A 22,951-nucleotide genomic window follows, 5' to 3' on the forward strand; every position below is an offset into this window, starting at 1 on the left:
AATTGAGTCCGGTAATCGTGCGGGTTTAGGCAGGCGGTGGGCCCGATCAATGGTGAGTTCAATGTCCTGTGTATCAGGGAGGACTGCTTTGACCAGTGATTTCAGGAACGGTTTGAGCTCATTAGTAGATATTTGTTCCGGAATACCTCTAAATTTGAGATTGTTCCGTCTGCTCCTATCTTCCATATCTGCTGCCTTGTACTTGAGCCAGTCAATATCAGTGCTCTGTGTTTCTGAGGTATCCACCATTTTATTATGCTCTCGTGTCAGCTCTGAGATTTTCATCTCTGATCTGTGTACTCTCTCTCCCAGGGTTGAGAGCTCTGTATGCAGGTCACTTGTAAGTGAGGAGATTTCTGACATTAAAGAAGATTTGAAAGTGAGCAAGATGTCTTTTATATATGCCTGTGTCGCCATCTGCTCAGATGCAGGGTAAGCCTCCATAGGGAACTGTGCTATATTGTGTCTGCGTGATGTGCTTGCAGGCAGAGGAGGCCTTACCTTATCTTCGCTGCTTTGATCGTTATCTCTTCTGGGTTTAGATTTCACAGGGCTTTGAAATGGAGAAGAGGTGTCAGGGGAGGATAAATCCTCTGCTGTGGATCCCAGCTGTGTTGACATAGCTGTTACAGGAGCTGCGTTATCTTGTGATGATGGCTCGGAGGCTCCAGCGCCATCTTGGTCGTGCTGGTCAGAGGGGCAAAGTAGTCTGTCAGTTTCTGTGGCTTCTGTGCAGCTTTCTTCCTCTTTTTTGATGCGTCCAGGTCTAGGGACATGACCTCTGGCTCTGTGGAGTTCGATTGCCCTGTATGGGACATGCTTAATGTCGCTGAAAGCAGGCTTTAGCAGGAGACTGTCTAAAGGACGTCCGTCTTCCTCTGCGTGCTGGCCACGCCCCCAAAACTCCCTAAACTTAATACAGACTCTACAAAAGCCCTTAATAATCCAATCACAGAAGAAGAAGTAACAGATTGTATTAAAAAAACTGAAAATTGGTAAGGCCCCGGGTCCTGACGGCTTTTCAGCACTTTATTACAAAAAATTCACCCACACACTCGCACCCTACCTAACTAAATGTTTTAATTTCATTAGAGCCAATCATCAACCCCCTTCTGAATTTATGGAATCAAAAATAACACTTATCCCTAAACCGGCTAGAGACCATACCAATGTTAAAAATTTTCGTCCAATCTCTTTACTAAATTTCGACTACAAAATCCTTACTGCTATTCTAGTGGCTCGTCTTAACAAATTCCTACCGGCCTTGATCAACAAAGATCAGGTTGGGTTTATCCCCCATCGTCAAGCCTCAGACAACATCAGACGAAACGCCCTTCTTACCCAACACGCTAACTTAACAAAAACACCCCTCACATTGCTCACAATCGATATTGAAAAAGCTTTTGATACGTTTGAATGGCCTTATATGTTCAAAGTCATGGAGAGTGCTGGAATAACAGGTCCTTACCTCAATATTATTAAATTACTATACTCCCACCCGCTAGCTTCCATTAAAATAGCTGGTTCTGTCCCTTCACAGTTCCCCATACTTAGAGGAACCAGGCAAGGCTGTCCCCTTTCCCCGGCCTTGTTCGCTCTTTCTATTGAAGCACTGGCAGAAAGTATCAGGAAGCACCCACAGATCCATAGATATACATTAGGTAATCCCGAGCCCAAACTTACATTATTTGCGGACGATGTCCTTCTTACCAATCCAACGACTTCAATCCCTCACCTCCTCACCTTACTTTCGCATTTTGGTGGCCTTTCTGGACTGCAAGTCAATATAACCAAAACTGAAATAATGTTTTGTAACATACCCACATCCCAAGGTATCCCTATAGCACACAAATTTAATTTTCAATTCCGTGACCAATATATCCAATACCTAGGTATTAAGCTCACTAATAATTACCATACCCTATATAAATGGAATTACATACCCCAAATTGCTAAACTCAAACAAGACTTGATAGATTGGGACGTCCCGACTATATCATGGTCGGGCAGAATTAATGCCGTCAAAATGACCCTTCTACCTCGGATCACTTATTTCTTTAGAGTGCTTCCCATTGCAGTTAAAACAGCAGATATTCTTTCCCTTCAAAAAGCAATCTTCAACTTTATCTGGCAAAATAAGAAACTGAGAATTAATTGATTCACAATGATGTGGCATAAAACCAACGACAGATTATCAGTTCCTAATTTACTCAAATATTATAAAGCCTCCCAGATGGCACAAATACCTTTAATCTATGCTGGTTTCCACGCCCCTACTTGGGTACACGTAGAAAATGATATCTTGCATCCTTACACTTTTGGGGCCCTGGTCTGGACGCTTAAGCCGATACCCCCTAAAATCATTATAGACTCACCTATCACTACCCACACCCTCCAAGTTTGGTGAAAATCTCGCTTCAAATTTAAATTACAATCCTCCCCTTCTGTTCTCACCGAATTCCTGGGGAACCCAGAATTCATAGCAGGTCTAGAGTCACAAGCCTTCCATTGGTGGCAATCAAAGAACATCACCAATTTGAACTCAGTCTTAGAACAAAGGAAACTTCCCACCCTTCAGCATCTGATCATTAAAATTCAACCCCCTCGTATAGAGACCCTGAGATGCAACCAATTATACCACTACCTTACTACCCGTACCACCCCTAACATAGAAATTCCTATCTCCTCATTTGAACGACTTTGTCAATCTGATCCACTAGCTAAGGGAATGGTTTCTTTCCTTAATACCATAATGAATACACCCCCAGAAGACGCCCAGCTCCCATTCCGAACGGATTGGAAATCAGACATAGGCAGCCCTTTTGACAACGAGGATTGGCGCTCTTCTTTAGAAACTCTATCAAAAGGTAGCTTACAATATTCGAATATGGAAGTATCTCTCCGACTTCTACACAGAACATATCTGGTTAGCCAGAGACTATCCAAAATATACCCAACCTATCCTGATGTTTGTTTCAGAGGATGTTCCCTCTCTGGGTCAATGCTTCATATATGGTGGGAATGCCCAAAAGTGTCTACGATCTGGACCAAAATAACTACTACCATTTCCAGAATCACTCAATACCCACTTACACCGGACTCAAAAATTTTACTATTAGGCTTTAGGCCTGATAAAATGAAGTACTCTACTCATAAACTGGTCCAGCGCATTGCTGCCTCTGTAAAGCTCTATTTTGCCACCCAGTGGAAACAGATAGACCTCCATTATTCTACTCTCCTGACTAAAATAGATCAAAAAATGATATTTGAATGTATTAATGCACGAGTCCAAGATAACATGGAACACTTTGAAAAAGTTTGGAAGCCATGGGTCGATTACAGAGGGAACACTACTATGTCTGAGTTAATGAATGTATAAAGCATATGCCAACTATTTAGCACTATATGGCTTTTATATTATAACTTATGTTATCTTTTGATTCCCATGTCGAGGTAATCTTTTTGTGTCAAACTTAACTGTTTATCTTTACTACATTTCATAATGTGACATTTATTTCTATGCTTCTGAGCTGTCGATAAAGACCTGTTATTGAGACTTAAGCTGGTATTATCAATACTGCCACTGACGTGGCTTTCTGATCTTTCATAATTTGTTGTATACCTTGTTGCGCTATTATTGTATAATCCTGTAGATATGCCTCTGTAGAGGCTAATGTCTTTTTCATTGATGTTATATATTTCTACCCTTGTACTATTTTTTTTACAATAAAGCACCTTTTGAACACTAAAAATATGAAAACTTACTAAAGGTGTTAAATTCAGCCAGAAGGTTAGGGAGCGTAATAAAAGGATTAGTCCGAAAAAATAACAAGTCGTCTGCGTAAGCAGCTACTTTGTCTTGTCACACCAATTTCAATGCCCTTTATGTCTTAATTTGATCTCACATGACACAGAAATGGTTCTAAAGCCAATGCAAAAATGAAAGGTGATAGGGGGCAACCCTGTCTAGTGCCATTCTTTATTATAAGGGGGTCAGATAGGAGACCGTTAACTTTAATTCTTGCTGTGGGGCGTGCGTATAATGCATCAATACAAGACATCAAGCGTTCTCCAATATTTATTTTGTGCAGAACCGTTCTAATCCATTGCCAGCTCACCCGGTCAAAGGCCTTCTCCGCATCTGTGGAAAGCAACATACAGGGGATTTTCTTTAACTGGGCGAGCTGGAGCAGATCCAGAGCCCTGATGGTATTGTCTCTAGCTTCCCTATTGGGCACAAAACCCACCTGGTCCCAGTGTACAAGATGCCCCAAGTGTTCTGCCAGTCGATTAGCTATGATTTTGGAAAAAATCTTCAGATCTAAATTTAGCAGGGATATTGGGCGATAGCTACCACACGCAGCAGGGTCCTTTCCTGGTTTTGCTATCATGGTGATATGGGATTCCAGCGTCTAAAGAGGTAGCGCTACATTTTGATCGCTATCTGCAAGGGCATTGAACATTTTACAAAGGTAGGGGGCTAGTAAGTCTTTATACTTTTTGTATTATTTGATAGGGTAGCCGTCAGGGCCTGGTGCCTTACCAGGTTTGATGCCTGCTATTACTTTTCTGACTTCTGTTTCTGAAAACCGAGCTTCCATCTCTTGAATCATGTCTGCCGTTAATTTAGGCATGTTAGCCTGATCAAGGTATTGGTCCATGGCAAGCGTGAGGTCTCCCCGTCTGCTATCTCCTGATGTCCGTTTTAGGTCATATAGTTTAGAATAAAATTCTCGAAATCTCCGGGCAACGGACTCACTTCTGATGTGTTTATTACCTCTCGAGTCTACAATTTGTGCTAATAAGCAGCTTTCCAGGCTTATTACCATGCATAAAAAAGATATGTCTGCATCGGTGTGCAGCTTGTTTCGCGTTGTCTTGTAGTAGTGCGTTAAAGAGACTCTGTAACAACAAAAACCTCCCCTGGGGGGTACTCACCTCGGGTGGGGGAAGCCTCCGGATCCTAATGAGGCTTCCCACGCCGTCCTCTGTCCCACGGGGGTCTCGCCGCAGCCCTCCGAACAGCCGGCGACTGTGCCGACTGTCAGTTCAATATTTACCTTTGCTGGCTCCAGCGGGGGCGCTGTGGCGACTTTCGGCACGGAAATAGACGGAAATACCCGATCTCCGTCAGGTCCGCTCTACTGCGCAGGCGCCGGAAACTTGCGCCTGCGCAGTAGAGCAGACCCGACGGCGATCGGGTATTTCCGCCTACTTCGGCGCCGACAGCCATCCGAGCGCCTGCGCAGGAACCAGGAAGGTAAATATTGCGTCACGGCTGTACGGAGGGCTACAGCGAGACCCCCGAGGGACGCAGGACGGCGTGGGAAGCCTCATTAGGATCCTGAGGCTTCCCCCACCCGAGGTGAGTACCCCCCAGGGGCCGTTTTGTCATTACAGTTCCTCTTTAAGCTTTTTTCTGGTAGCTAACAATGAGATCAGGCTGTCTTGGGAAAGGGTTTGTTTATGTCTACACTCCAGCTGTTGTATCTCTTCCAAAAGTCTGATTAGAGCCTCCGCTCTTTCTTTTTTTCGTTTAGTGCCCAATTTGATTAATGTTCCCCTGAGGACACATTTGTGAGATTCCCACAGGACCGGAAGTGACCCATCCCCTGTATCATTTAGGCGAAAGAATTCCTCAATTTGTTGGCCTACCTTATTCGCGACTTGACAGTCTTGCAGTAAGGAGGTATTCATTCTCCATGTAAAAGGTTTACCTCTTTTAGTTGTGGCATTCAGTGTTGCGTTAACCGACGCATGTTCGGAATAAGATATTATTCCAATCTCTGATTGTATATGCTCAGAAAGCAGGTTGTGGGAGATAAGAATATAGTCCATACGCGAGTATACGTTGTGGCCCGAGGAGTAGAATGAATAGTCCTTGTCCGTGGCATGTGTCAACCTCCAGACGTCCACTAACTGTCTCTCATGGAGTGCTTTTTTCACCTTAAGCCTGGAGTAGGAAATGGCTGATTTACCTTGGTATGTATCTAGGTTCGGATTTAAAGAAAACCTGAACTGAAAATTAAAAGTCAAAATAAACATACACAGGTCATACTTACCTCCTGTGTAGTCGACTCATCAATCTCTTTCTCTTCTCCTGCGTCCTGTTTGTCCACTGTGATCAATGGAATTCTTCATCCTCCATTTTGAAAATGGCCATTACTCCATAACAGCTTCCTGGTCAGCACACTGTTAAACTGTAACAACGCCCACTTGAGCCATAGGGAAACATGGTCATTACCTGGCACATCAGTTGTCCACTCAGCTATAACTGACAGCAACTGATATACAACTGACAGCAACTGATATATTTCACTTCTGACAAAATGTTGTCAGAACTGGAAGGGATCATTGTCAGAAGAAAGTGGTGAGTTTCTGAGAGGAACTGATGGCAAGGTAACTATGTAATGTTCATTTGAAGTTACCTCGTGTGTTTGTTTTAAATAATTTTACTCAGTTCAGGTTCCCTGTAAAGGCAAATTCAAGTCTCCGCCCAGGATGACGCTGCCCTTAGCAAATTAGTCTAGTTCTAATAGCAATTTTATTAATTTGTCCTGCTCATAATTGGGTGCATAAATCGAGCCCAGAGTGTATTTTTGTTCATTAATTAGACATTTTAGGAACACAAATCTACCATTAGGGTCTACCAGCCTTCCTAACTCAGACACAGTTAGGTCTCTGCTGATGAGTATTGCAGTCCCTTTTGTTTTAGTATCTGGGGAATCACTGGTTTAACTGGTGGGGTAATTCCTGTCTGATAATTTAGGGGCATTATTGCCTCGGAAGTGTGTCTCCTGGACAAAGACTATCTGCTCCCTTTCTTTCTTCATATCTCTTAACAGGATTCTCCTTTTTTCGGGGATATTCAAGCCCTTGGAGTTAACTGATATTACCTTCATGAGTGCAATATTAGGAGATTAGGGAGTATTGTGAGATGACATGCCATATCCACATAACATCCTGTCTGTACAGGAGATTCATAGCTCATTTGAAAAATGAGCTGTTGCGGTATCTTCCTCCAGTGGAAGAGATATAGTATACCAACCCTCACCACAGTATGGTAATAGGTTGGCTTGCAATTCCTATGCCATTGTTCGCGAGGGGATAGTAACCACCAGTGTGGCGTCCCTCCGCCAACCCAGCCCATAAACAGAACTATGTAATTTTGTATGTACTGTTACCGGGCAACTTGAACCTTTGATCATATCATTGTCAACTGTGAACATAGAACCCAACTTGTCTGATTAATTTGTTTCAACAACTATTGTATATATCTGAGACGTTGAGGCCAATCCAGACGGGTGGACACACGGATGTATCTATAAAGCTGTAGTGGCTTCCCTCTCTCCCCTCCAGGCCGGTGTGAGCCTATAGCCTTAGAATCATATATCCATTTACAGAACCTCTTACAGCTGTGTGAGCTCTCGAGTTGGCCAGGCGTACAGAGAGGGAAAGTCCCCGCCATTCCGCTATGCCACCCGCCCGAAGGTCCCCCTCCTCTCTTTGAGGTGTCTCAATATATATATAACCATTTCCCCTTCAATCTCCGTCCCTCCCATAAACTCCTCCCCCCCCATCATCCCCGTTTGCTGTGTCACGGGGCACCACAGGAGCTTCTGCTCATCTTGGAGCTGTAGAGCAGTCTCATATATCCAAAATTTGTGAGCTGTCTGTCCCCTGACTCAGAAAAATGGGTGCCATTACTATTTTATTATTCAAACTGCTCCTGACATAATATAGTACATCTCCATTGCACGTATATAAGGCATTAGGCATAACTTGAATAGTACGCATACGTAAAATATATCACTCAATTTTCATTTTATAAACATAGCAGTGAAGTATGCGAGGTGGATCAGATTTACTCCGCTGGAGTTAACCCTCATATTTAGCTTACATATTAGAGAATTATGTTCCAACTATACGAGCGTAGCACACTCTTCCCCTGCGTTACTGTAAGGGTATTTCACTAAAATGAAAATCTTATACGTATACGCATTCACATTTTCAATATGGCCTAGTTAAATGCAATGACTCCTGGAATAAAGAACGAGCCTCGTGGGACGGTCGGGGAGGGTCGCACAGAATCAGGGGGGAACTCAGGTATCTGGGTTATATAGGGCTCTGACTCTGACACAGGAGACCTGGGTTCGAATCTCGGCTCTGCCTGTTCAGTAAGCCAGCACCTATTCAGTAAGGAGAGATTCCCTAACACTGCTGCTGCCAACTGAGTGCGCTCTAGTGGCTGCCTCGCAAGCGCTTTAAGTCCGACAGGAGAAAGGCGCTATACAAATACTGCTATTATTATTATATAGAGGGAGTAAATGAGGTTAAAGTTTCTAAGGCCTGACTTGGACTCAAAGCAACTTCATAGTCAGATCTGTGAGAACAAAGGGGACATAACCTAACAGACAGTCATCTTCTTTGCCTTTCTCCCAATTTCGATTTACGTGCTCTGGGGAAGGCCCAAAAACAGCTTTTCTGGCTGCCATTCTGGTAGCTCGACTACCGGAATCTCTAACACTTTAAAAAGATCCGGCAGTCCTGACGGATCCTTTAGGGTGAATGTCTTACCGTCTCTGGTGATATGAAGCTGAAAGGGGAAACCCCACTTACAGATGGCTCCGTTCTCTTTTAGCACTTTTAGGAGAGGTTGTAGTGCTCTGCGCTGTGCTAGTGTGCTGGGTGCCAGGTCCTGGAAAAGCATCAGTTGATGGCCTTCATAAGCGATATTCTCTATCTTTCTTGCAGCCTGCATTATGGCATCCTTCGTGGTAAAATAATGAAGCCGACTTATCACGTCCCGCGGGGGCTCATCTGCTGCAGGTTGTGGGCGTAAAGCCCTATGTATACGGTCGAACTTCAGCTGTTTGTCTGCCAGTTGCTGTAATATTCCGTTGAAGATGGCAGAGATCGTGGCAGTAAGTTGTTGTGATGTAATCTCCTCTGGCAGGCCTCTCACTCTGTTACACCGTCTGCTGCGGTTTTGGAGATCTTCCAGACCTGTACGCAGCATATTATTGGTGGCTAATTGTTGTGCCTGCTGTGCTTGGAGTTTGCTCAGGTCAGCTTTCATCTCTGCTGCTGCTGCTTCCAAAGCTGCTATTCTGCCTCCATGGTCCGTCACTTCATCTTGCAGCCCTTGCAGTTCCGCTCTCGTGGCCGATGTGATACGGTCAGCCAGGTCAGATAAATCATCCTTAGTAGGGAGGCTGTGTAAATAGACTTTAATCTCTTTCAGGGCTCTGGTCGTAGCTGCTATCTCCTCGTTCTCAGGCACGGGTTTTTCCAAGGGAGATGCTGCGGCGGCCATCTTGGCTTGAGTCTGTGTCGAATCGTTCCTCCTCATAAAGTTTTTGAGCGGCAGTTGTTTTGATTTCTGCGGGGTACCAAGCTCTGCTGCTTTTCTGGTTCGTCTGGACATGCTATCCTGGCAGTATTCAGGACATTTGGCGGCCGGGGTTAGTCCGTTTGGGCTAGGTAAGCGGAGGAGCTCTTTCCCTTTGCCTCCTTACTCCGCCATGGCAAGCTCCGCTCCCCCAACCCCCCCCCGGTTACTCTTTGTTTTTAATTGTTTTTAACTTTTTTGGTCAATAAAGATGGATATTAATTTACCTATGCCAGTTTGGTGCGGTATTTTAAGGCATTCTGTGTTTGTTGTTTAACTATACTCTTCTTAGCCGTTCTGCACATACTGGTTTAGTACTAGGTGTAATGATTCAAATATATAATTTGCAGTATGTTTATGAGTATTATATTATGGTGCTGTCCCGACTCTTTTGTGTGACAATATTGGCAATGTCTCCCAACACTAACAGAATCCGTCCCTCTTTTTGTCATTTAGCTTATTAATTAAGGTGAACGGGACTCTTTTTATGAATTGGGGTGAGTACTCCACATTTCTTTTGTGAGGGATGATTGGACATAAACCATGTGGGATATTCTTTTAGGAAGAATTTTGGGTATGAAGTTTTCGTATGGTGAGTTTCCTGAAGCATTATTATATCAGGAGACTTCTCTTTATAGTATTTAAGGCATTTGGAGCGTTTTGTGGGCCTGTTGAATCCTTGTACATTATGTAGTAGTATTTTCATACTGTTTATTTAAAGTGAATGAATATCTGATGGAGAGTGCAGTGTACCATGGTCTGAGTGCTGAGGACATGGCATACATAACCAAGGTGTGCCCTAAGCAAGAAATCTGGAATAAATCATAAAAAGGGGTCTGGATACTTAAGACTCAGTCAATATGAGAACGTTGCTAAATTTTGGAAATTTAGTGAAGATTTCTAAGTACAGCATTTCCCTAACCATGAGGAAACACAAGTGGGGACAGCAAGTAGGAACACTGGTGGGCCTTATACCTTGATCTAAGGAGCCTGTAGTTTACTGAGGTTACTGTGGCAGTAACCTAATAACACAATAAGTCTTCGATATAGCTTGGGGGCATTGAAGTTAAACTGTAACAACAATGCTTAAAAACATTGAGACAGTGAGATTGGCGAGGAAACTAAAAAAATTCAAAGGTAAACTGTAACCATTAGAACCGTGGTAAGCGTGTGGCTAGTGTAAACACACAAAATGTTAGCTAGGACTCTGAGAGGCAGCCTGAACATCACCTGAGTTATTCCAGGGGTAATGGTATAGTCCAGATGGAGGCTCAGCGAGTAGGAGTCTGGAGTCTTTGTGATGTAGGTATCTTTGAAGGAATGTTGTGTTTTTCCTTGGTTTTCTTTGTAGAGTGATGAACTTCATCCGTCCATTCTCTGTGTTCTCTTGTAGGAGTTGCTTGTATCCATGTTATGACTGCTCTCTCTGTCTAGCATCCCGTTTTTTCTTTTATTGCTTTGAGGCCATCTTGCGGAGAATATGCCTGGTTTTTCTCGGAGCCAATGTTAAAAACAAGCATGAAGGGGTATCCCCATTTGTATCTGATTCCTCTCTTCTGCAATGCTAGTGTCACAGGTTTCATCGCTCTCCTTTTAGCCAGTGTAATGGGTGAGAGGTCTGGATATATCTTCACTTTGAAATCACCGATACCATTTGGACCCAGGTCTCTAGCTGCTCTTAGAATCCGTTCCTTAATCTCGGCGTAATGCATTTTAAAGATAATGTCCCTGGGAATATCCGCTTTAGTGGGAGCTTTTAGTGATCTGTGGATTCCATCGAATCTGAAAAGTTTGTCGGGGTGTCTGGGACCAGGGCTTTGAAAAGAGCAAGTGTAAAACCCTTGATGTCATCAATGGATTCAGGAACAGCTCTGTCTCAAATTGTCCGTTCTTCCTCTATTGTCCATGTCCTCTAATTTAGTCTCCATGGTCACTAACATCTCCTCTTGTAGTGAGTTATGATCCTACAGGGCGCTAATTATGTCCGCCATCTCGTCAGCTTGTATCTCCAGCTTGTTTGTTCTCTCTCCGATCTCATCCAGCTGTGCAGAGAGAGTGGAAACCGCAGATTTCAGATCGGATCTAAAGGTGTTTTTCAGATCTATGATGAGCTCTGTGATATCTTTCAGAGAATATTCTGAGCTGCGGGCTTCTTCTTTCTCTTGTCCCATCTCTCCCGCTTTACCAGGCGCCATCTTAGAAGCGGCTTGAAGAAATCCAGTGACTTGGCTGCAGATTCTTTGTTCTTGCCGCCCTGTGATGACATTCCTGTGATGCCGGGCTTCTCAGCCGTAGATTAGATGTCTCTGAGGTGATTTTTACAAAAGCCCGCCGATACAACCCGTCGCTACATTGGGGGATTCCCTACATTGTCCAAGCTGCATGTCGCTGTCTCTCTGGTGTGCGTGTGTCTGCTCTGTCCCGCCCCCTAGCCTGTGTCTCCGCTCCCATGTATTAATGTCCCCCCTTCCGTCCCCTGTGTGGCTGCTTTGTCCCTAGTCTGTCTCTGCTGTCATGTGTTATTGTCCCCCCTTCCATCCCATGTGGCCACTCTGTCCCTACCCCTAGTCCGTGTGCCTGCTCCCCGTGCCTCTTATATGTAGTGGCAGCTAGCGTGTCTTACTGAATCCATGCCACCAGGGGATCACCGACCTTTTCACTTCCCACTCTAGTGACCGGTGCTTGTGTAGTTGACATCATCACCACAAGCGCCGGTCATTAGAGGGGGAGGTGAGGACGTTAGCGATTCCCGGGTGGCATGGATTCAGTAAGACACGCTGGCGGCCACACAGAAGACAGAAGGGGAACACCCGGTGACAGAAGAAGACACCTGGAGATACGCAGGGGGCAGAAGGGGACACATAAGGGACGGAAGAGAAGACCCAGGCTGGACAGAGCGGCCACACAGAGGACAGAAGGGGGGACCCCCGGCAACAGAAGAAGACACCTGGGGATAGACAAGGGACAGAAGGGGACACGTAGGGGACACTGGAGGACACAAGTTGGGGGAGAACATTATAAGACGCACCTGGAATATGAACGCACCAGGTTTAGTATATACAGGTAGTCCCCGACTTACGAACGCCCAACTTACTAACGACCCGCCGATACGAACAGCATGGATTCAGTGTTTCCATGGGAACAAGACAAAAAAATGTTTTTTTCAAATTGGAAAATTCAAAGAAGAAATGGCTTTTAAACTTGTATAAGCAGGCACAGAGAGCAGACGTGGCACACGGGGGGCACAGAGGATGTACAGGGGACAGAGATGGCAAATTGTTCCGACTTTAGAACAGATTCAGGTTAAGAACGAACCTACAGAGTCCCTGTTTTGTTCGTTAACCGGGGACTACCTGTATTTTCTTCCCCTGTAAACCTAGGTGCGTCTTATATTCCGGAGCATCTTATACAGCGGCAAATACGGTAATACCTGAAGAAGAAACTTAATGTTTTGAAAGCTTGCAATAAACCGTGTACAGTTAGTCATTAAAGGTATCACCGGAATCAACGTTTGTTAGTTTGATGTCTGCATTTCTGTGATTATATATAAGTTTTTGACTGAGTGACTATTAGTGCTTAATTTTTGTGACATCTAACAGCACAGAGACCTCTAGGGTATTTTTGTTCTTTTTTTTCTTTGCTTTAGCATTCTAGCGCTTTGACATGTTACCTGACCTCATGGTCTTCTGTTTTTTCAATGCTGCTAAACTGTCAGTTAATTACAAAGTGCTGGTTAGGGGCTTTACTGCCCTTATGATGCTTTCTCATACCTTTGCTTCGGATTTTGCCATATTTATTGCCTTATTAGTATTTTTTTGCTTTCATTGGATATCTTATGATGTTGATTTTGCCCTAACCAGCATTTTGTATCCTTTTCAGCGCTGTGGAAGATGTCGGCGCTATATAAATACTAAATAATAATAATAATAATAATAATAATCCTTTTTAAACATGTATACCAATACTTGGGCATTATGTTCTGCTCTAACTTTGTGATTTTTTTTTTTTTCACATGATTGTGATGCCATACTTTTGTATGATCTTTTTGCTACCAATAAAGATTGAAAGTGGGGAAAAAAAAAAAAGAATTTGACATTGCACTTGAAAAATGATTGTAACTGAATTAATGTATGCAATAAGGAAATTGTGTCTTGTATGTTATGACCATTATATGTTCTTTTTCACTTAGAACATGTCCAGTCAGTATTCTTCAGATGCAGAGGTCTTTCTAACAAGAACTGGATGTGCTGGAGTAATCACACTTAATAGACCAAAGTCTCTGAATGCCTTAAACCTTAATATGGTACGTCACATTTACCATCAGCTTCAGGTAAGTTGTAACTTACACCCTTTGTTCTGAAGTTACCTGTGATTAAATATTGCCATGGTGGTTCTCAAAACGTTAAAGGCGCATCAAACTACCAAGCTTTGTAGACTGGTGAGACGTTAATATAATAATTCAATGAAAGGCGGTTGAATCAGGATGATATAATTTATTAGCTAATTTAGAAGAAAAGGAGGCTGCTTTCGGCTATGAAGCTTTCCTCAGACTTGATTCCTGTCTACTTTCATCATTTAGAACACACAGCTTATATACACTAAACATTAACCTCCTGAGTGTTACGTCGCTCAGGAGGTTTTTCGAGTTTGTGTCCCCAAAGTTAGTTAATGCGATCAAATGGCTGTAAAACATTTCGCTAGCGCTAGGCTAGCTAGTACAACTCTTTTCTGACTCGCTTTAAGATCTGTCTTTCTGTTTTAAGCACTAGATTGTCACTGTTTAACCTCCCTGGCGTTCTATTGAGATCGCCAGGGCGGCTGCGGGAGGGTTTTTTTTAAATAAATTAAAAAAAAACTGTTTCATGCAGCCAACTGAAAGTTGGCTGCATGAAAGCCCACTAGAGGGCGCTCCGGAAGCGTCATTCTGATCGCCTCCGGCGACCAGAATAAACAAGGAAGGCCGCAATGAGCAGCCTTCCTTGTTTTGCTTACCTCGTCGCCATAGCGACGATCGGAGTGACGTCATGGACGTCAGCCAACGTCCTGACGTCAGCCGCCTCCGATCCAGCCCTTAGCGCTGGCCGGAACTTTTGTTCCGGCTGCACGCGGCTAGGGGGGACCCTCTTTCGCCGCTGCTCGCGGCGGATCGCCGCAAAGCGGCGGCGATCAGGCAGCACACGCGGCTGGCAAAGTGCCGGCTGCGTGTGCTGCTTTTTATTTCGCTCAAATCGGCCCAGCAGGGCCTGAGCGGCGACCTCCGGCGGTGATGGACGTGTATAGTCGTCCATACCGCTAAGGAGGTTAATGGACACCTGTATCTATGCCATTGTATGTAGTTTAGGATCCTTCTAATTACCTGTAGCAGTAGAGTAGTGTACTGTGTTAGCCATCAGTGAAGCCAGAACATTTTTAATCAGGATTTTATTATTTATTGGCCAACTTAAAAGAAAAAGAAAAAGCTTTCTGCTACTAAGCCTTTTTCCTGTATACTGACATGTTGTTGTTTGTTACTTACCTGTTCTCTGTTTTGAATGGGCTTCTCTCCATTGCACTACCCTGTCGCTGATTGTGGCTCTGACTGCATTCAGTCAAACATAGGATAAAGAGGCTGTACATGCTCTGTCCACATGCACTCCTTGTAATTTCCTGCCCTTGTACGGATGTGCACAGCAGCCAAGACCAGGAGTGTTATGGGTATGTATACTTGTCAAGCACTAGTCATACACAAGCATTTATTATGCATTCCTAGAACAGTATTGGCTGCTTTACACTTTCTGGCAGAAGCGTGGAATTACAGGGAGCACAGGTGGACAGAGCGTGCACTACTGCTTTGTTGAATGGGGGCAGAGCAGCACACGGGATAGGACCCCTATTCAAATCACTGGTTACTAGTAAGGTTTTTGGACAGAATAGTGTTGGGGTAGGGGGTGGGGGGGGGGGGGGGCGGTTGGTGAGACCTGGCCTTGGGTGCTGGAAAGTACAAATCCGGCCCTGGTCGTCAGACTGTGAGATATCCACTTCCAAGCTGCAACCACAAACACAGGTGCTCCTCAAGGCTGCATCCTGTCACCACTGCTGTTCTCCCTCTACACGAACAGTTGCAGATCTGAGGCAGACTCTGTCAAGGTCATCAAGTTCGCTGACGACACCACCATCATTGATCTTGTCACCAAGGATAATGTCCAGGAGTACCGTAAGCAGGTGGAGAGAATCTGCAACTGGAGCAAGGAGAACAGGCTGGTGCTTAACACTGCAATAACAGTCGAACTAATCATTGACTTCAGGAAGTCTGCCCACACCCCACCTCCAATTTATATTGACGGCACTGAGGTAGCCAGGGTGCCCTGTGCCCAGCTCCTGGGTACTACTATCTCCAGTGACCTAAGCTGGAAGCCTAACATCACTGCCACCCAATGGAAAGCCCAGCAGAGACTTTACTTCCTCCGTCAGCTGAGAAAGTTCGGCATGACTCAAGTAATTCTAACCAACTTCTACTCCGCCACCATCGAGTCGATCCTCTGCTCTTCCATCTTGGTCTGGTATGCCGGCGCCACCACCAGCAACAAGGACATACTACAGAGGGTCATCAGGTCAGCGGAGAGGATCATTGGGTGCCCCTTCCCTTCACTTGCCCTACTACACAACAAAAGGCTGAAATCCAGGGCGCTGAGGATCGCCAACGATCCCTCACACCCAGGCCACCGCTACTTCAGCCTGCTGCCACTGAGCCGGAGGCTACGGGCCATCTCCACAAAAACCCCAAGACCGCGGGGCCATCTCCACATACTACCATCAATTCAAGCCCCGACGGGCTGTGGGGCCAGCTGCGCTATGAATGATCAGTTGACCGAAACAACCAGCCCAAAAGACTAACTGCCAGGCACCTCAGGTCACACTGGGGACTGTGACGCATATATTGGAATGTTGTAATGTAATGTGAACTTGATGCCTTTGCTGTCGCTGCTATCTATGTCTCTTTCCATCTATGTCTCTCCCTGAGCTATTAATTCCGGGCATGACCCAGTCATGCTTGGCGAAATAAACGATTCTGAGAGACCCAAACTAAGTCTCCAGGCATAAATTCATCCTCAACAGTTCAGTGCATATCAGAGAACAATTTCTGGGTATTTACAATATTCCTAATTTTATTCTGTTCTTGTTCCCAAATTTGGTTACACCTTGAGGACCATTCCTCTAACTCAGGAAGATTGGAAATAGCAGAACGTGCATTGAACTTGTGGTTGGAATCATAAATAATCTGGAAAGGAGACATCTTGGTAGAACTATTAACCTGATTGTTCATAGCAAATGGCAAAAACTGAACTCCATCTTCTTGACAACCTGAAACAAAACATCCCAAATACTGTTCCAATAACGGATTCATTCTTTCTCATATTCATCAGCTGGGACACCCTCTGGAGGAATGTCTCCACCCAGTCCTGGGGAAACACAGAAGAAAAGTATAAAAAGCTTCCACCCTCCCTTAATCCCCAGTTACATAGTTACATAGTTATTTTGGTTGAAAAAAGACATACGTCCATCGAGTTCAACCAGTACAAAGTACAACTCCAGCCTGCTCACTCACATATCACTGTTGATCCAGAGAAAGGCGAAAAAACCCTTACAAGGCATGGTCCATATTAGCCCCAAAAGGGAAAAATTCCTTCCTGACTCCAAATGGCAATCAGATAAAATCCCTGGATCAACATCATTAGGCATTAGCTAGTAATTGTAGCCATGGATGTCTTTCAACGCAAGGAAAGCATCTAAGCCCCCTTTAAATGCCGCTATAGAGTTTGCCATAACGACTTCCTGTGGCAATGCATTCCACATCTTAATCACTCTTACTGTAAAGAACCCTTTCCTAAATAAATGGCTAAAACGTTTTTCCTCCATGCGCAGATCATGTCCTCTAGTCCTTTGAGAAGGCCTAGGGACAAAAAGCTCATCCGCCAAGCTATTATATTGCCCTCTGATGTATTTATACATGTTAGTTAAATCTCCTCTAAGGCGTCTTTTCTCTAGACTAAATAAACCCAGTTTATCTAACCTTTCTTGGTAAGCGAGACATTCCATCCCACGTATCAATTTTGTTGCTAGTCTCTGCACCTGCTCTAAAACTGCAATATCTTTTTTGTAATGTGGTGCCCAGAACTGAATTCCATATTCCAGATGTGGCCTTACTAGAGAGTTAAACAGGGGCAATATTATGCTAGCATCTCGAGTTTTTATTTCCCTTTTAATGCATCCCAAAATTTTGTTAGCTTTAGCTGCAGCGGCTTGGCATTGAGTACGATTATTTAACTTGTTGTCGATGAGTACTCCTAAGTCCTTCTCCAAGTTTGATGTCCCCAACTGTATCCCATTTATTTTGTATGGTGCTAGTCCATTGGTATGACCAAAATGCATGACTTTACATTTTTCAACATTGAATTTCATCTGCCATTTATGTGCCCATATAGCCATCCTATCCAGATCCTGTTGCAATATGACACTATCTTCCTGAGAGTTGATGATTCTGCACAATTTTGTATCATCTGCAAATATAGCAACATTGCTCACTACTGCATCTACTAGGTCATTAATAAATAAATTGAAGAGCATTTGTGTTTCCGCCCGGGAACACAGGGGATTTTTCAGCTCCCAATTTATTTTTTTCTATGGCTCACCGGAGGGTGAGAATCTATCCCTGGCGGTAGTACCTTGGTGGAGAAGGATGTTTCTGAGAGCTGCCGCTGCCAGGTCCCTGGTCCAGGTTGCGTGCTGTCGCCATTGCCTCTGAACGCCCACGGTTGGGATTGGGTCGTCAGAGCTTGTTCCACCTTCCTTCCGTGCAAGTGCCTCTTGGGATTTTAATTCCGAGCACGGAGGTCACTTCCGCTGACGTCAGAGGAGGCGGGCCGGAAGTTGCGCCACACACTTCCTCTTAATCTCCGGTTGGGCGTGCGGGCGGCGGCTGCCGCCACCGCTACGGCTGCCAGTACCACCAGTGCAGCCACGGCTGTTCCCACTGCCTCATCAACCGCTGCAGCTTCCAGGACTCAAACGCAGACTGATGGTGTGGTGAGTGGGAGATTTTTTTTCTCCCTAAAGATGCTTCCAGTTTTATTTACACAGATTGATTTTAACTGGATTGTATTTTGTCTCCTGTTTCTGTTTTTGATACAGACGAGACTGGAGTCTGGGTCTTCTTCTAGTAGTAAATCCAGCTCTAAAAGATGCTGTCAATGTTTAGCAAAACTTTCCTCTAGCTATACTAAATCTCTGTGTCAATCATTTATAGATGCTGTCATTTCGGCAGAGTCTTCCTCGATTTTTAAAAATATAATAAAGTCGGTTAAAAGGGATATGGATGAGACTCTGGGGAAATTTAAGCAATCTCTTTTATCCAATCCTTCTGATTTAGCTGTTGCAGGTCCCTCCTCGGCACCTGTTGTGAACCCTCCTGCACCTCCTCCTGTTCCTGTTACTGACACTGTGCAGGTTGATTTACCCCAGGTTCAGTTAGACACCGATTTACTAGGGGAGGAGGGTGAGGAAGAGGAAGAAATAGAAGGAAGAGAGGATGTTTCGGAAATGGAGGAGGGAGAGAATGCTTTTTCAGAGGATGAATCGGATGGTGATTTGAAGAGGGCAGCTAGATTTCTGTTTAATACGGAAGAAACAAACGAATTACTTAAGGCGGTGTATGCCACTGAGCAGATCCCTGAAATTCAAAAAGAAATTACGGCACAGGATCAGGTATATTCCGGCCTGGCTCAACAATCTGGCAGGGTTTTCCCTTTTCATCAGTCGATTAAGGATATTATTGTATCTCAGTAGCAGGAACCTGAACGTAAATTATTCATTCCTAAGTCAGCAAAAAGAAAATTTCATTTTGCCCCTGCCGACATTGATCAATTTACTAAATGTCCAAAATTAGATGTTGCCCTGTCCAAGCACTCGAAAAATGCTGATCTTTCCTTTGAAGATACAGGGGTTTTAAAGGATGCTATGGATAAGAAAATTGACTTGCTGTTAAAAAAGGCTTGGGAATCTGCTTCATTTGCCTTTATACCAGGGGTCGCTTCTTCTTGCGTTTCTCGTAATTTACGAGTATGGGTGGATAATTTAATTTCTCATGTTAAAACTGGATCTGACCTGAGCTCTTATGTTAAATCTACCCGTAGTGTTAAAATCTGTTGCCTTTTTGGCTGATGCAGTGGTAGAAATTGTGCGCATTTCAGCACGTACCACTGCATCGATCAATTCGGCTCGCAGAGCTCTTTGGCTCAAAACTTGGGATGGAGATTTAACTTCCAAAAATAAGCTGTGTGCAGTTCCTTTTGAGGGTAATCTGTTATTCGGTAAAGAATTCGATAATATACTCTCCAGGTCTGCAGAAAAGGGAAAACAATTCCCTAACAAACGTAAAACATTTCATACTAGTAATCCGAATCTGTTCAAAAAACCTTCTCAGGAACAGGCCAAATAGCCTTCTCAGCAAAGGAAGTGGTCTTTTCCAGCCGGTAGGGGCCGGGGAGGTTTTTCTCTCGCAAAACCAAGCGAGCCCAAGGGTAAATGACAGTTTGCCAGTGGGGGGGAGACTTCGTTATTTTTTGTCCCACTGGGAAAAGATCAATCCAGATCCCTTTATTTTAAAAATTATAAAGGACGGGTATCGTCCACAATTTTGTGTTCCCCCTCCCCCCAGAATTTTTGTAAACCAATTTCCGAAGGATCCAAGCAAGGCTCAGGGTCTATTTACGGAGATACAAAAATTAATTTCAAAAGATGTGATAGTACCAGTGCCACAAATTCCGCAGGAGTTCAAGGGTTACTACTCCCATGTTTTTTTGGTGACCAAAACCAACGGGAAATTCAGATTAATCCTAAATCTGAAATCGCTGAACCCCTTTTTTTACAAAAAATTCAAAATGGAGAACATTTTTTCTGTCAGGGCAGCTCTGCAGGGAGAGGAATTTTTTGCGTCAATAGACTTACAAGACTTGTACCTCCACATTCCAATCGCCAAATCTTATCAAAAATTTCTAAGGTTTGCGATTCGGATGAGGGATCGAACGTGTCACTACCATTTTCAGGCTCTTCGCTTCGGGATAGCGTCAGCGCCACGCATATTTACGAAAGTTCTGGCAGAGATAATGAAGGTGGTAAGAAAGCAGGGAATAAACCTTATTCCCTACTTGGACGACCTGCTTATTTTTTCCAAGACAGAACAGGACCTCAAATTACACACAGATCTAGTCATACAGACTCTGTCTCAGATGGGATGGATCATAAATTACCTGAAATCGAACCTGGTGCCTTCTCAATCGATTGTGTTTTTGGGTTATGCGATCAATTCCATACAGAGGAGAGTCTTTATGACCGCAGGGAAAGAGGAAAGACTACAGAGGGATGTCAGATAACTACTCTTACTCCAGGAGATTTCAATAAGAGAGGGGATGAGAGTGTTAGGTCTCATGACGGCCTCCATTCCTGCGGTAACTTGGGCACATTTTCACTCCCGGGTACTTCAAAATTGGATATTGGAAGTATGGGACAAGACTCAGGAGTCCCTGGACTTTCAGGTTTTGATACCAGCTCAGCTGAAAAGGAGTTTTCACTGGTGGCTTCAATCAAGCAATCTAACACAGGGCAGAATCTGGAGACAGGAGTCCCCTGTAAGGATTTACACGGATGCCAGTGCCTGGGGTTGGGGGGCCACATCCATGGGGCAGCATTGCCAGGGGAGGTGGTCTAAAACGATAGCCAGGAGATCTTCCAACTTCAGGGAACTCGCAGCAGTGAAGGAAGCTCTTGTTATTTTTCAAGACATGATTTGGCTCAATCATGTCCTGATCTTTTCAGACAAAACTTCCACAATAGCTTATCTCAACAAACAAGGAGGGACCAGATCTCCGAGTCTGTCTCTTCTGGCGACGGAAATTTTTGGCTGGGCAGAAGCCAATCTTCTGTCGATAGAGGCCGTTCACGTAAAAGGGTCGCTCAATCTCGAAGCTGACTTTTTGAGCCGCCACGAGCTCGATCACTCCGAGTGGGAATTGAATCAGGAGGTCTTTCTCGGTATCCCTGAACAACTGGGGTTCCCAGAAATCGACCTCTTTGCCTCTCCAGTGAATGCCAAGGTTCCTCGGTTTTATTCGCTTCACAAAAATGCAAGTTCTCTGAGGTTGGATGCTCTATCGATCCCTTGGAGATTCAAACTGGGATATGCTTATCCACCTCTAAAATGTATTCCGCATGTACTAGACAAGATTCAAAAGGAAAAGGTAGAGCTAATACTCATAGCTCCTATGTGGCCCAAAAGAAACTGGTTTTCCACTCTACTACGGTTGTCAATTCGAACTCCTCTGAATCTTCCGATCAGGCCAGACCTTCTACGTTAGGGGCCGCTGTTTCATCCTAAGCTGGAATTGTTCAGTCTAGCAGCCTGGACCCTGAGAGATTGATTTTGAGGAATAAAGGTGTTTTTGTTAAGACCATTGACATTTTATTGAAGTGTAGAAATCCGGTCACTCAAAAAATTTACAGAAAGGTTTAGAAGGTATATACATCTTGGTGTACAACACATAATCGAATTCAAAATAACATCGGGGCTGTTCTTGATTTCTTTCAGGAAGGCTTTGAAATGAATCTGGCTTTGAGTACTTTGAAGGTGCAGTGCTCAGCCTTATCAATTCTATTGGACAGACCTTTAGCACAGGAAAAATTGATTAAAGATTTTTTCCGGGCAGTTCAAAGATCCACTCCTAGTAAACAAAAAGTCGTTCCGCAATGGGATTTGTCGCTAGTTCTAAATGTTCTGACCAAGGCTCCCTTTGAGCCTATTTATGAGATAGAGCTAACATTTTTGACACTTAAAGGGACTCCGAGCAGTGCAAAAACTATGGAAAGATGCATATCATTTTAAAGCTCTCTTTCTCCTCTTTCCAATGATATATAAATCGCCCCCCTACACTTTTAGTTTTCGATATTTTCGCGATTGAAATTGCAGTGGCTGCGATTTTAATCACGAAAATAGAGAACTAAAAGGCGTAGGGTGAGGATTTAGGGGTCGTCAGAGGAGAAAGAGAGCTTTAAAATGATATCCATCTTTCCATAGTTTATTTATTTATTGTATTTATAAAGCGCCAACATATTACGCAGCGCTGATAGTTACGCAGATAGTTACATTGTATTACACAGGACGACACTTTCCCCAGTGTCAGCAGCTCCATTCAGCAGAATGGAGCTGCTAACTTTAGGAAAAAGTCGCCCTGTGTTATACAATGTAACTATGGCAAGATGGATATCATTTTAAAGCTCTCTTTCTCCTCTTTCTGACGACCCCTAAATCGTCACCCTACGCCTTTTAGTTTTCTCTATTTTCGTGATTGAAATCGCAGCCGCGGCAATTTCAATCGCGAAAACTAAAAGGCGTAGGGCGGCGATTTATATACCATTGGAAAGAGGAGAAAGAGAGCTTTAAAATGATATGCATCTTTCCATAGTTTTTGCACTGCTCGGAGTCCCTTTAAAGTAGCCTTTTTAGTCGCCATTACTTCAGCTAGAAGATTG

At 44.1% G+C, this 22,951-nt stretch overlaps 1 protein-coding gene across 4 annotated transcripts in view; it reads left to right on the top strand.

Moving 5' to 3' along the window:
• Positions 1 to 22,951, top strand: part of HIBCH (3-hydroxyisobutyryl-CoA hydrolase) — a 1,291,623-nt gene that overhangs the window by 175,615 nt on the left and 1,093,057 nt on the right. For 3 of the 4 annotated variants that reach the window (XM_068244938.1, XM_068244939.1, XM_068244936.1), the window contains one exon: positions 13,581 to 13,721. In XM_068244938.1, coding sequence (XP_068101039.1) covers positions 13,581 to 13,721 — 141 coding nt within the window. The remainder of the gene's footprint in view (positions 1 to 13,580; positions 13,722 to 22,951) is intronic. The other variant, XM_068244937.1, reaches the window with a different exon arrangement.

Source organism: Hyperolius riggenbachi, chromosome 7 (assembly GCF_040937935.1).
Source record: "Hyperolius riggenbachi isolate aHypRig1 chromosome 7, aHypRig1.pri, whole genome shotgun sequence".
NCBI classification, from domain to species: Eukaryota; Metazoa; Chordata; class Amphibia; order Anura; family Hyperoliidae; genus Hyperolius; species Hyperolius riggenbachi.